A 14265-nucleotide genomic window follows, 5' to 3' on the forward strand; every position below is an offset into this window, starting at 1 on the left:
GAACTGGGTAGCTGGGGTTAGAGTTAGAAGGGGGACTTTTCACTGAATAGTCTTATGCTCAGGATTTTTTATGCCAAAGAGAGATCATCTTCCTCTTTTATGTTAATATGACCTCTTGCCTTTTTTCAACACTCTTGTGCAGATGAATTCAAATTTCTACGTTTAATCTTACCAGCCCTCCATTTCCGCTTGTCTACTAGACGGCTCTATGTAGATGCCAGTAACCATCCCCTTACATCTACTTGAAGATACTTCTATTCCAAAAAATATATGTACAATAATTAGAATAATATTCTCATATATACTTTCTTAAGCTAACCCTCTATAGCAGTCTATATACACATATACCATAATGTATTTTAAGTTCTGAGGGCATTATCATTATCCGTTGGTGATTTTAATCAGCTTCTTAAAAATTTCCAGTGTAGTTAAGGTACAGTGTTATATTAGTTTCGGGTACACAATATAGTGATTCTGCAGTTCCATATATTAGTCGGTGCTCTTCAAGATAAGTGTACTCTCAGTCTCCACCACCTATTCACCTGTTCCCCTACCTACCTCCCCTCTGGTAACCATCTGTTTGTTCTCTGTAGTTAAGAGTCTGTTTTTGTTGTTTTCTCTTTTCTTTTCCTTTGTTTTGTTTCTTAAATTCCACGTATGAGTGAAATCATGGTATTTGGTTTTTTCTGTCTGACTTATTTTGCTTAGCATTATACTCTCTAGATCCCTCCATGTCTTTGCAAATGGCAAGATTTCTTTCTTATTTATTTATTTATTTATTTATTTATTGAGAGAAAGGCAGTGAGAGAGAGCATGAGCGAGGAGAAAGTCAGAGGGAGAAGCAGACTCCCCGTGGACCTGGGAGCCCGATGCGGGACTCGATCCCGGGACTCCGGGATCATGACCTGAGCCGAAGGCAGTCGTCCAACCAACTGAGCCACCCAGGCGTCCCTTCTTTCTTTTTTTTAATGGCCAAGTAATATTATGTATATATATATATTTATATACCACATCTTCTTTATCCATTCCTCAGTTGATGGACACTTGGGCTGCTTCCATAATTTGGCTATTGCAGATAATGCTGCAATAAACATTAGGGTGCATATATCCCTTAAAATTGATGTTTTCAAATTCTTTGGGTAAGTACCCAGTAGTGTGATTACTGGATCGTAGGATAGTTCTATTTTTAATTTTTTGAGGAACCTCCATACTGTTTTCCAGAGTGGCCACACCAGTTTGCATCCCCACAAACAGCACAGGAGGCAGGAGGGTTCCTTTTTCTCCACATCCTTGCTAACACTTGTTTCTTGAGTCTTTGATTTTAGCCATTCTGATAGGCATGAGGTGATATTTTGTTATGATTTTGATTCGCATTTCCCTGATGAGTGATGTTAAGCATCTTTTCATTTGTATGTTAGCCATCTGTAAGTCTTTTTTGGAGAAATGTCTGTCCACGTCTTCTGCCTATTTTTTAATTGGATTATTTTGTGTGCGTGTGTTGAGTTGTCTCATTCTTTATATATTTTGGTCACTAACCCTTTACCAGACATATTATTTGCAAATATCTTCTCTTATTCCATAGGGTGTCTTTTGGTTTTGTTGGTTGTTTCCTTTGCTGAGCAAAGGCTTTTTATTTTGATGTAGTCCCAATAGTTTATTTTTTGCTTTTGTTTCCATTGCCTTGGGAGACATATCTAGAAAGATGTTGTTCTGAATGATGTCAGAGAAATTACTGTCTGTGCTCTCTTCTAGGATTTTTATGTTTTCAGGTCTCACATTAGGTCCTTAAACCATTTGGAGTTTCTTTTTGTGTATGGTGTAACAATATGTTCTTTTGCATGTAGCTGTCCAATTTTCCCAATACCGTTTGTTGAAGAGACTATCTTTTTCCCATTGCATCTTCTTGCTTCCTTTGTTGAAGACTAATTGGCCATATAATTGTGGGTATATTTCTGGCTTTCTGTTCTGTTGCATTGATCTGTTGCTTATTTTTGTGCTACTACCATACTGTTTTGATTACTATAGCTTTGTAGTATAACTCCAGCTTTGCTTTGCTTTTTGAAGATTACTATGGCTATTTTGAGCCTTTTGTGGTTTCATACAAATTTTAGGTTTGTTTTTTCTAGTTCTGCAAAAAATGCTCTTGCTATTTTTTTTTAGATTTTTATTTAAATTCAAATTAGTTAACATATAGCATATTAGTTTCAGGGGTAGTATTTAATGATTCACCATTAGCATATAACACCCAGTGTACATTACATCAGTGTCCTCCTTAATGTCAATCACCCAATTACCCTCCCCAAACCCAGCAAACCTCAGTTTGTTCCTTATAGTTAAGAGTGCTGCTGGAATTTTGATAGAGATTGCATTTAATCTGTAGATTGCTTTGGGTGGTGTAGGGATTTTAACAATATTTGTTCTTCTAAACATGAGCATGGAATGTCTTTCCATTTGTGTCATCTTAATTTCTTTTATCAATATTGTATAGTTTTCAGAGTACAGGTCTTTCACTTCTTTGGTTACGTTTATTCCTAGGTATTTTATTGTTTTTGGTGCAATTGCAAATGGGATTATTTTCTTAATTTCTCTTTCTGCTGTTTCATAATTAGTGTATGGAAGTGCAGTGGATTTCTATACATTGATTTTGTACCCTGTGACCTTACTGAACTCATTTATCAGTTCTAGTAGTTTTTTGGTGGAATCTTCAGTTTTCTATAGATGATATCATGTCTAATAGTGTAAGTTTTACTTCTTCCTTACCAATTTGGAGGCCTTTAATTTCTTTACGTTGTCTAATTGCTGTGGCTAGGACTTCTAATACTGTATTGAATAAAAGTGGTGAGAGTGGACATCCTTATCTTGTTCCTGACCTTAAAGGAAAGGCTGTCAGTTTTTCCCCATTGAGAGTGATGTTAGCTGTGGGTTCTTCATGTAAGGCCTTTATTATGTTGAGATATGTTTCCTCTAAACCTATTTTGTTGGGGTTTTTATCATAAGTGGTTGTTATACTTTGTGAAATGCTTTTTCTGCATCTATTGAAGTGATCATATGATTTTTATACTTTCTCTTATTGATATGATATGTCAGACTTTAATCAACTTTTTAAAAAATATTATAGATAAAGCAAATGTACCTTTGGTAATCAGTTTAACTACAAATGATCTTCCATTATTTACATAGATTTTAGACATTTTCCCTTAATTATATTTTAGTTCATCTGAAAATTTTATTTTGTACTGCAGAAAATATAACTTGATGCTAAGCTATTTAAACATACTTTATCACTCCTTAATTATCCTGGATTATAGTTTACTCTGTGCACCAAAATCATTTTTGTCTTTCTAGGACATTCAATGAAATAAGTAAAGCAGAGGAACAATATAGCTTGTGCCAGGAACTTTGCAGTGAACTTGCTCAAGATCTGCAGAAAGAAGGACTAAAGGTACTTTATTTTGATGTGGTCTTCTTAGTTTACAAAAAAAGCAAAACTTCTTTAAAGATGTTATTTATTCATTTGAGACAGAGAGAAAGAGAGAGAGAGAGCAAGCAAGCATGAGTGGGGAGAGGCAGAGGGAGAAACAGACTCCTTTGTGAGCGAGGAACGGGATGTGGGGCTGGATCTCAGAACTGGGAGATCATGACCTGAGCCAAAGGCAGGCACTTACCCATCTGAACCACCCAGGTGCCCCTGGTTTAAAAAAATTTTAATAGTAAAATGATACCTTAAAGGAAGAGTTGGGTTTTACATTTGAGTACAAATTGAGACGCATTAGAAAGGATTATTCTCATCCCCAATAGAGACAAATTTGATTCTGACCTGTAATTGAGGCCTATAATAAGATGATTAGATGAAGAAGCAACTTACAACAGTGGGCTGGCTCCAGTATAATTCCAGAATTTGGAGTACATTTGAGTAAGTTCAAAATCAGAGTTATATTGACATTAGAGAATACAGCAAAGGTAAGGATTTCTCTGGAACTATATTTACTTTGTATAAATATCTTTCCAACCCTCCTTTACAGTTTTTCTCAGGTAGACAGTAATTTTCTAGAATAACATTTGGTTTCAAGGCCCTTATTCTAGGTTGTTTAACACATTGCAAACAAAACCTGGAAGGTTTTAAATTTCTATTTTATAATCTTTACTCACAACAATCCATATTTAGTAATCTTCCAAACTCTGAAACCAGAGGTGGAGTTATTACAAAGTATAATACAAAGGTATTCAAAGGTTATCCCCAAAAAATAAAAAACAGAAAACAACGAAGTTATTAGAATGGGATATCTATATATTTCTTTTTTTTCTACTGCCCTCCCCTATATATTTCTTATAATCCTTCTCTATCATACCTTAAGTATAAAGAGAGTTGATTTAAATTTTTTTTAATAAACCTGTAATTTTAGAATCATTTCATATATACAGAAAAGTAGTATAGATAATATAGAGAGTTCTGATATCCCCAGTTTCCCACACTATTAACATCTTATGTTATTTTAGCCATATTGTCATAGTACTTTTGTCAAGCCAAGAAACTAAAATTAGCTCATAGCTATTAACAAAACTCCAGACATTGTTTGGATTTTACTGTTTTTCCATTAATGTCCTCTTTCTGTTCCCGGATTCAGTCCAGGGAACCACACTGCATTTAGTCGTCTTGTCTCCTTGTCTCCTCTAATCTGTAACAGTTTCTCAGTATTTCCTTGCTTTTCTTGACCTTCATGTCTTAAGGACTATTGGCCAGGTATCCTGCAGGGTATCTTTCCATCTAGGCTTGGCTGATGTTTTTCTTATGATTAGACCAGGGTTATGGATTTTTAGAAAGAATACCAGAGTTGAAATCTCTTCACTACATCCTTTCAAGGTATAGGATGGCCACAAGGTATCACCAGGGGTAGTAACATTTGTCACCTGATTAAGTGAGTGTTTGCTAGGCTTCTCCTCTGTGAAGTTACTATTTTTCCCTTTCTATATTCTATTCTTTGGAAGTGAGTTAGTCAGCCCACTCTCAGAACTTCCAGGAGGTAGTAAAATATATGTAACATAGAATTTACCATTTTAACTATTTTTAAGTTACATTTCTGTGGCATTAAGTTCATTCATATGGTGCAACCATCACCACTATCAATCTCCAGAACTTTTTCATTATCTCAAACTGAAATTCTGTACCCATTAAGAAATAACAGTAAAGAGAGTTCTTACAGGTAAATGAGTTAGCATAGTGTCTGGCATATAGTAGGTACACAATAACTGTGAGCTGTCTATAAGACCCTTTCAATGGAGACCCCTTTAAGAAGCTTTTTTCCTCTCTTTTTAGGTACTGAAATCTAAAAGAGATTTAGTAAAAAGAAAAATGATCAGTTAATGTTGCTTTTTATATAAAAAGTCCTTTTATAAAAATTCATTTGGGTAGGAAGTAATAATTATTGGCTAAAATGGGATTTTTTAGGTTGCTTATATATTTCATTTATTCTTTTTGACAGATTTCATTACCATGTTTCATAAATAATTGATTATACTTCTATATTATGTGTATGTAAGACATGTTTTTGAATTTTTTCTAACGTACAAAATAACTTTTTTCTAGAAGTTAGAAAACTGTATATAATAATGTATTCTGTTGGTTGTAGGGTAGAACTGTTACCATTAAACTGAAGAATGTAAATTTTGAAGTAAAAACTCGTGCATCTACAGTTTCATCTGTTGTTTCTACTGCAGAAGAAATATTTGCTATTGCTAAAGAATTGCTAAGAACAGAAATTGATGCTGATTTTCCACATCCTTTGAGATTAAGACTTATGGGTATGCCTTTTCTTGTTTTTCCTTAAATCTGCTAGATTTTCCCAAAGAAATCAACTTAGGAAATAGTCTCTCTCTCTCTCTCCTTCATTTTTTTCTTAAGCCTGTTTAGGAGTTTGTACCTATGCTGCCATTTTTCTTAGTTCTTAGAACCTGATATAAGTGAAACCATGCTCATTAATTTAATTCCTGTAAGAACCAATTACAGTTGATCTTTTCCTTCCTACTTACTGAAATCCTTGGGGATAGGTATGTTTCAAAATTTACAACCTTTCAGATTTTAGGAAACAAATACAGTACATATTGAGTACATTATGTAGTACTCCTTTGGTATCTGAGGCACCACCTCAGATAATGATGAACACATTAATATTTTTGTAGCAAAACAAGAAAATATTCACAATAGGTTAGAAAGACTCTAAATAGTCTCACATCAATTCAGTCATTAATTACCATTTGTTGGTTACAATTTTTAGAGCTCCTTAGATTTCAGAATTGCAGATAAGGAATTGTAACAATATAAAACCGTATCTGCAGCCACTGCATGGTGAACAAACAAATTAACAAAACAAGTTTCTTTCCTTTTTTTTTTTTTTAAGATTTTATTTATTTATTTGACAGAGATCACAAGTAGACAGAGAGGCAGGCAGAGAGAGAGAGGGAAGCAGGCTCCCTGCTGAGCAGAGAGCCCGATGTGGGACTCGATCCCAGGATCCTGAGATCATGACCTGAGCCGAAGGCAGCGGCTTAACCCACTGAGCCACCCAGGCGCCCACAAAACAAGTTTCTAAAGTGAATTGCGTGAGAGGATGCTCATGGATAAGCACTCCAGATGCCACCTTTACTGCTAAGAGTGGATCATTAGCTGTAATTTCATATATGAAACATAGCATACACGTGAAATTGATTGAAAAAGTATGTTGATTGAAAGAGCTAAAGAGCCTATGTTTATAACAACTTAAATCGTAATTGCCAAAATTTGGAAATAACCAAAATGTCCTTCAGTAGTAGATGATTGGAAACTGGGACAGACAATGGAATATCATTTAGTGCGTAAAAGAAATGAGCTATCAAGCCATGAAAAGACAATGACGAACCTTAAATGTATTTTATTAAGTGAAAGAAGCCAATGTGAAAAGGTTAAATACTGTGTGATTTGAACTATATGACATCCCAGAAAAGACAAAACTGCGGAGACTTGGGACGCCTGGGTGGCTCAGTGGGTTAAGCTTCTACCTTCGGCTCGGGTCATGATCCCGGGGTCCTGGGATCGAGCCCCGCATCGGGCTCTCTGCTCGGCGGGGAGCCTGCTTCCCTTCCTCTCTCTGCATGCCTCTCTGCCTACTTGTGATCTCTGTCTGTCAAATAAATAAATAAAATGTTTAAAAAAAAACCAAAACTGTGGAGACAGTGAAAAGATCAGTGGATGTCAAGGGTAGGTGGAAGGGAAGGGATGAATAGAATTAGCACAAAGGATTTTTAGAACAGTAAAAACTATTCTGTATGATTCTATAATGATGGATACATATCATTAAACATGTCAAAATCCATAGGATATACAACACCAAGAATAAGCCCTAATGTAATCTATGGACTTTGAGTGTTAATGTTATATCAACATAGGTTCATCAGTTGTAACAACCATATCACTCTGCTGCAGGATATTGATTGGAGGAGGCTGTGCATGGTGTGGGCAGAGGATATGTAGGAACTCTGACCTTTCTGCTCACTTTCGATGTGAACCTAAAAGTGCTCTAAAAAACAAGGCTATTGGGAAAAAAGAGCTAGAGTCTATGAAGTTGACTCCAATCAGTTAGTTGGTATTTAATGGTATCTTCTGTCAAATATTAGTTATATAATTATTATCTAACGTTGCCAAACAGATGCTATTTATGATATCCAGTTTTATAAAGGAAGGTAAACTTCATGCGAAATACCCATTTTGAGAAAGTATACTTTAATTCAGAAAATATGCCATATTGCTTATTATTTTTCTTTAAACATCCTTTTGTATATATGTCACAATACTGTTATGCATTATGAGTGAATTGGCTTTATTAAGAAAGTAATTGTGGTTGGTTTAATTTAGGTGTACGGTTGTCCGGTTTTCCCAGTGAAGAAGATAAGAAGCACCAACAAAGGAGCATTATTGGCTTCTTACAGGCTGGAAACCCAACTCTGTCAGCCACTGGGTATATGCTAGAGAAAACTGACAAAGATCAGTTTCAAAAACCTCTAGAAATATCTCATAAGAAGAGTTTCTTTGATAAAAAGCGATCAGAAAGGAAATGGAGCCATCAAGACACATTTAAATGTGAAGCTTTGGGTAAACCAAGTTTACAGACATCATATTCAGTTCAAGTTTTAAAGAAGAAGATGAATGAGAATTTAGAAACGTCGGAGAATTCAAATAACTCTCAGATATTTACCTGCCCAATTTGCTTTAGGGAGCAAAGAAGCATCAGTCTGGAAGCCTTTAATAAACATATAGATGCATGTCTTGATGGACATTTGATCAGTGAAAACTCCAATGTGTTCTCATGTTCACACGCTTCCTCTACAGAAGTTAACAAGAAAGAAAATGTACATCCTTCATTCTCACTCCATGGGAAGCAGGATTATGAAACCCACCAGAAGGATTCAGAAATCAGTTCAGTAAATTGTGTAGAGCTAGTGGAGATTGAAGATAACCCATGTAAAGCAAAAAGTATAGATGGCTTAAGTGATAAGCACAGCAAAGAGGAATGTGCTAGTCTTTCAAGCAAATCATTTAATATTGACGCACAGTGTCACAATTCTTCCTCTACTGTTTCATTGGAAGATATTGGGTCATTAAGTCAGCAAGAATCCTCCAAGTCTTATTTACATGAAGAGATAACAGACCAACCTCTAGTTTGTCCTGTTTGTAACCTAGAGCAAAAGACTTCGGATCTTACCCTGTTCAATGTGCATGTGGATGTATGTTTAAATAAAGGCATTATCCAGGAACTGAGAAAGGAAAAAGTTAGTGTAGCTAACCAACCCAGAGAAAGCGCCCAAAGTACTGGTGAGTTTGCAGTCATTTTTTTTTTTTTTTGAGTTTGCAGTCATTTTAAAGAACTCGATTTTCTAGGAACGTTTTATTAAAATTAACATTGTTATTAAATCTAAAATGCATACTATTAAAGGGATAGACTGTGTATGCTGCCATTTAGGGATATATCAGTTACCTTAGCATGGGTTAGAATTAACTGAAGCCATTAGATTTTAAATTTTGGCAAAACTGTTCTGGGCTTAATTTAGCAGGGAACGAACTCAGGCATTTAGGGGAGCCGAGTAATCTAATCAAAGGCAAAATTCCCTTGGAATGAATAACTCACAGCGATAAAAGGTACAGCTTAGGGAATATAGTCAATGGTATTGAAATAGTGCTCTGTGGTGTCAGACGGTAGCTCCATTTGTGGTGAGCACAGCATAACATATAAACTTGTTCAATTACTATGTTGTGCACCTAAACTAATATAACATTGTGTGTCAACTATACTTCAATTTAAAAAAAAAAGGAAAGAAATTCCTTCAGAGAAATTTTGCTGAAGCACAGCGGTAAATTAACTATAATCACCCAGCCAGAAAGCCTCTTTAAGTTGTTTTTTGGTAGTCTGACTCTAGCCCAACTGCAAAAATAAAATTAAGTATAATACCATAAAATAAGTAAATTATAAAGAAATTATTCAATAAAGTTAGTTTTTGGTGTGTCTAAATATGAACTATGTAGAACTAACAAAGTTTTTTATTATCTCTAATCAATCAGCTTTAACTTTTTAGATTTTTATACAGCTTTTTAATTTCATGTTGTTCATTATGGCATTTCTTGACTTTTCTTTCACTAAAGATAACTCAGGCAGAGTGCAGAAGATTGCAACAAAATCAAAAAGGTATGGCTAATTTGAGTTTTAATAGAGCTGGCTATAAAATTGTTATATTTTGAGGTTTAATTTTTAGGAGTTGTAAAATTTGCTCTTATAGATCAAGTAAAATTTTTAAAAAAATCAAAGATTCGCAAAACATTTTTCAAATATCTTCCTGCATTTTAACTGTGTATTCTTTTCTATTCCAGGCCAGGATTGATGACAAAGGACTCAGCATCAAAGAAAACAAAACCAAACAATCCCAGACACACTCTTGATGTATTTTTTAAATGAACATTGAACATTTTATCATTGAACATTTTATTCTTAATAAGAAACTTTTTATTTTATAATCAATGGATCTCTTCTTCTTCATTAAGTTTACAGATTCATGTAGTGAAAGGCAAGTGCAATAAATCTCCCCAAATGACATTTCTTTTATATGAATTTGGAATATGTGCTAATTAACTTTTGTAAACATCTTTTGGATAACCATGAGAATTTCACTTCTATTATACATCAATCAGAAATCAGTCCTGTTAGAGCTAATTTTAAAATGAGAAATTAGGATGGACTCAAAAAATGGTTTTTTTCCTTATCATGTTTTATAGTGAATATAAAAACATATTTAAAAGGGCTTTCAGAAGTCCACACAAACCTAGTTTAGCATAAGAATTTTTCAGCACTGGGGCACCTGGCTGGCTTAGTCAGTTAAGGTTAAGCACCTGACTTATGATTTTGGCTCAGATTATGATCTCAGGGTTCTGAGATCGAGCCTTGTGTGGGGCTCCACATTCAGTGGGGAGTCTGCTTGAGAATTTTCTCACTCCCCCTCCGCCCCTTCTCCTGCACACGCTCTCTCTCTCTAAAATAAGTAGAATAAATCTTAAAAAAAAAAAAAAAGAACTTTTCAGCAGTTAACCACTTTGTTGGTACTGGACTACTCTGTTTTAGTAACGGCTACAATTTTGTATATTCATATTTTAAGTTGTAGTGTCTTCAGATACCTCATGAGCATTCATATTATAATTTATTGGGGAGAGTGGTAGGGGAGGTTTCAGATGTTTTCATGGAGGATGCTGTAAAGCAGAGGCAGATGGAGGAGGTCCCCAACACCAGAGTTCAGCTGGCGACAGGTCGGGGAGGAGCCTTGGTGGAGTGCACCTCAAACCCCGCTGGCCTGGCCCTGGTAAGCTCCTACCACACCCACTGGGCCAGGGACCCCTTAGACCATATGGTACTCGCAGAACAGGTGCAGAAGCCTGATGAATTCATCCAAGCAAATGCCACTTACAAACTGATGGTCATAGCTGAGCAAATCCAACACTTAAAAGAACCAGCCAGGGGCGCCTGGGTGGCTCAGTGGGTTAAGCCTCTGCCTTCGGCTTAGGTCATGATCTCAGGGTCCTGGAATTGAGCCCCGCATCAGGCTCTCTGCTTGGCAGGGAGTCTGCTTCCCCCTCTCTCTCTGCCTTCCTCTCTGCCTACTTGTGATCTCTCTCTCTGTCAAATAAATAAATAAAATATTTTAAAAAATAAAATAAAATAACCAGCCGGGAAGGTATGGAAGATACTCACAAAGATGCTGACTTGCATCATGTAGCTTGTAATATAGTAAAAAAAAAAAAAACAAAACAAACAAACACTAAAACCTGGCAACATTTACTACCTTTATAAATGGGAAAGTGGTCAGCAGTATTTTTCTATTATTTCTCCAAAGGAATGGGGGACAGGTTGTCCACATGACTCCTTAGTGCCTACAAGCTACAGCATGACTTGTCCTGAGGACAGTGAGAAGCATGATGCTAAAATCAACATAATGGACAAGTTGCTAAGCCAGCCAGTGGCCCTGCCTTCAAGCACTGAACCCACCTTTCAGGGACTAACTCACTGAAAGTAGACTCTGATAAATAGCTCTCACAGCAAGGACCTGTCTCCTTGTTGCCTTCATCCTCTGAAGGGAGGTGTCATGAGAATTGAGGTATTGTGGGTGAATCATGAACTTCTTGAAAAGAAACCCTGTGTGGGGCGCCTGGGTAGCTCAGTCAGTTAAGCAGTTAAGGGTCTGCCTTTGGCCCAGGTTATGATCCTGGGGTCCTGGGGTCAAGCCCCAAGTGGTAGTCAGGCTCCTTGCTCAGCTGGGAGTCTTCTCCTTCTGCCCCTCCCCCTAGTCATGCACTCTCGAGAGCTCTCTCTCTCACCTCTCTCTCTCTTAAATAAATAAAATCTTTTAAAAAATTATCAGAAGTTCTATGAAGAATATTAGCTTGGCAGAGCAAGGATGAAGGTTTTGTTACCTTCAGAAAAATAGTATCACAGTATTATTTTGTGTTAAAATAATTGTTTAAAATAGGATTATCTGTTTGATTTTTTTTTTTTTTTGCTTAGAATTCCTTTATCTTATGAATAAGCACATGGTTCACTTTAAAAAATATTTAGTCTAAGATTCAAGGTAATTAAGTTTTTTTGTAGGACTTTAAAATGGTGGTATTTCATTCTTTGAGAGTTATGTTATGCTTTACAAAGATCTATAAAAAAGGATAAATTGCATACTCACTTTATTTTTATTATAACCCTTTAGAGAAAAGTGATCAGTACAAAAGATTAATGTGTATTAAAACATCTTATTTATCTTAGCTATATTTCTATCACATTTTTATTAATATTTGTAAGAGAAGACAGCTTAACACTTATTAGCTTAAGTAGTTAATCCAAATACTTTTGTGCTATTCATATAATTTTTTTCAAAAAACAGTTATGTAATGGAAACATAAAAATGGAATCATTTTCCATTACTTCTTTAAGGAACTAAATTTTTTGTTTCTTATATTTTTGTTTTCTCTTTTCCTACTTTTCATATTTTATAACTCTGTCAAATTTATGAAGATATAATATTTTAGAAATAGGTTAAATTGGGATCTCACATAGCCTTTGACTAAAGTGGTAACTTGACTTGAAATAACTAGATTGTTGGGGCTCCTGGGTGGCTCAGTGGGTTAAGCGGCTGCCTTCGGCTCAGGTCATGATCTCGGAGTCCTGGGATCGAGCCCCGCATCGGGCTCTCTGCTCAGCAGGGAGCCTGCTTCCCTCTCTCTCTCTGCCTGCCTCTCTGCCTGCTTGTGATCTCTCTGTCAAATTAAAAAAAAAAAAAAAAAAGAAATAACTAGATTGTTTAAAATTAGGTTTAATATTTATTAGCATACCAATCTCAGGCCTTATTATCATATACTATAGCGAATTCAGAGTTGTAGAGCTGGGGGTCTTGATTGTGTGATTTATGTAACTAAATTCTGTATAAATTAAGTTCAGTAAAGTGCTGATTTAATGTATTGTAAAGTTAATTGTATTACATTTAGTTGTTCCTATCTTGCCTTGGGTTTATTTTTATTGTGTTTTCAACTTTAGAGTAAATATGAAATTATTTTCATGTAGATGATTCATTTAATTTAATGTTATCATTTAGTAATATTTAATAATAATTTAAAATAAAATTGCAAATGTTTAATTGCTCTTTTAGCCAATAAAAATGGTTTTCTTATTTTTCTACTCTTTTCCCACCTCTGATTCTTTCTCTTTTATTCTCTTTGCCCAGAATTCTCTCCACATTCTTTTCTATCTATTTTAGCTAATATACCTAACTCATCTACTTTTTGTTATAATTTTGCTTTGCAGTATTTTTAGGAAATAAAGCAAAACTTCGAAGAACAAACACCTTTGATCTTATCTACTTAGAGGGTCAAAATACACGGAAACCACCTGGGAGAACATATTTGTGACACATGTTACTGGCCCAAAACTCAATCCAGAATATGTAATCCTGAAGATATAAATGACTCCTATGTATTAAAAAAAGAAAAAGACAAATAGCTAGTAGAAATCGCGCAAATGACTTTAAATGTCACTTTACATAAAAAGAAATCCAAATGGCCAGGAAACATGAACACAATCTCAGCCATTGTAGTAATAGGGAAATGAAAAATAAAACCACAAAGAGGTATCATTACATCCCTACCAGATTCACAAAAATGAAAAGATCCCATGTTATTAAATTTTGGTGATTATGTGGAGCAGGGTGAACTCTACTTTGAAGACAATCACTTTGGAAAACAGTTTGCTTTTCTTCAATAAATTTGAAGATGTGTACATTTAACAACCCAGCAATTGCACTCCTAAATAAACTCCATTTGCTCTCCAGATTTACTCTTGACCCTTCTCCCTGCTTTCTGTCCATGCAGTAAGGGGCTGTGGCAATGGGGGAACCACTACAGATTTCAGGGAGAAAAGAAAATGAAGTTGGGTATTTATTCCCACATGTACCATATTATACAATCATCTAGAGTTGGTTAGGTCCCTTGACCCAAGGTCACAAGTTTTTTATACTGTGTTCTCTCCTCTCTCTTAAGGTTTTTTTTTTTCTTTTTAAGCTTTATTTATTTATTTATTTTTTTAAGTTATCTCTGCACCCAGTGTTGGGCTCCAATGCATGACCCTGAGATCAAGAGTCGCATACTCTTCCAACTGAGCCAGCCAGGTGCCCCCTCTCTTCAGGTTCTGATAATCTTTTCCTTCCCTCACCCTTTCA

At 35.5% G+C, this 14265-nt stretch overlaps 1 protein-coding gene across 8 annotated transcripts in view; it reads left to right on the top strand.

Annotated features, from left to right (window-relative positions):
* Positions 1-11317, top strand: part of POLK (DNA polymerase kappa) — a 67944-nt gene extending 56627 nt beyond the window's left edge. For all 8 annotated transcript variants that reach the window (XM_047729057.1, XM_047729055.1, XM_047729058.1 and 5 more), the window contains 5 exons: positions 3346-3442; positions 5628-5799; positions 7886-8842; positions 9668-9710; positions 9893-11317. In XM_047729057.1, coding sequence (XP_047585013.1) covers positions 3346-3442; positions 5628-5799; positions 7886-8842; positions 9668-9710; positions 9893-9977 — 1354 coding nt within the window. In that variant the 3' untranslated portion in view covers positions 9978-11317. The remainder of the gene's footprint in view (positions 1-3345; positions 3443-5627; positions 5800-7885; positions 8843-9667; positions 9711-9892) is intronic.
* The last annotated feature ends 2948 nt before the right edge of the window (positions 11318-14265 follow it).

Source organism: Lutra lutra, chromosome 5, assembly GCF_902655055.1.
Source record: "Lutra lutra chromosome 5, mLutLut1.2, whole genome shotgun sequence".
Classification (NCBI taxonomy): domain Eukaryota; kingdom Metazoa; phylum Chordata; class Mammalia; order Carnivora; family Mustelidae; genus Lutra; species Lutra lutra.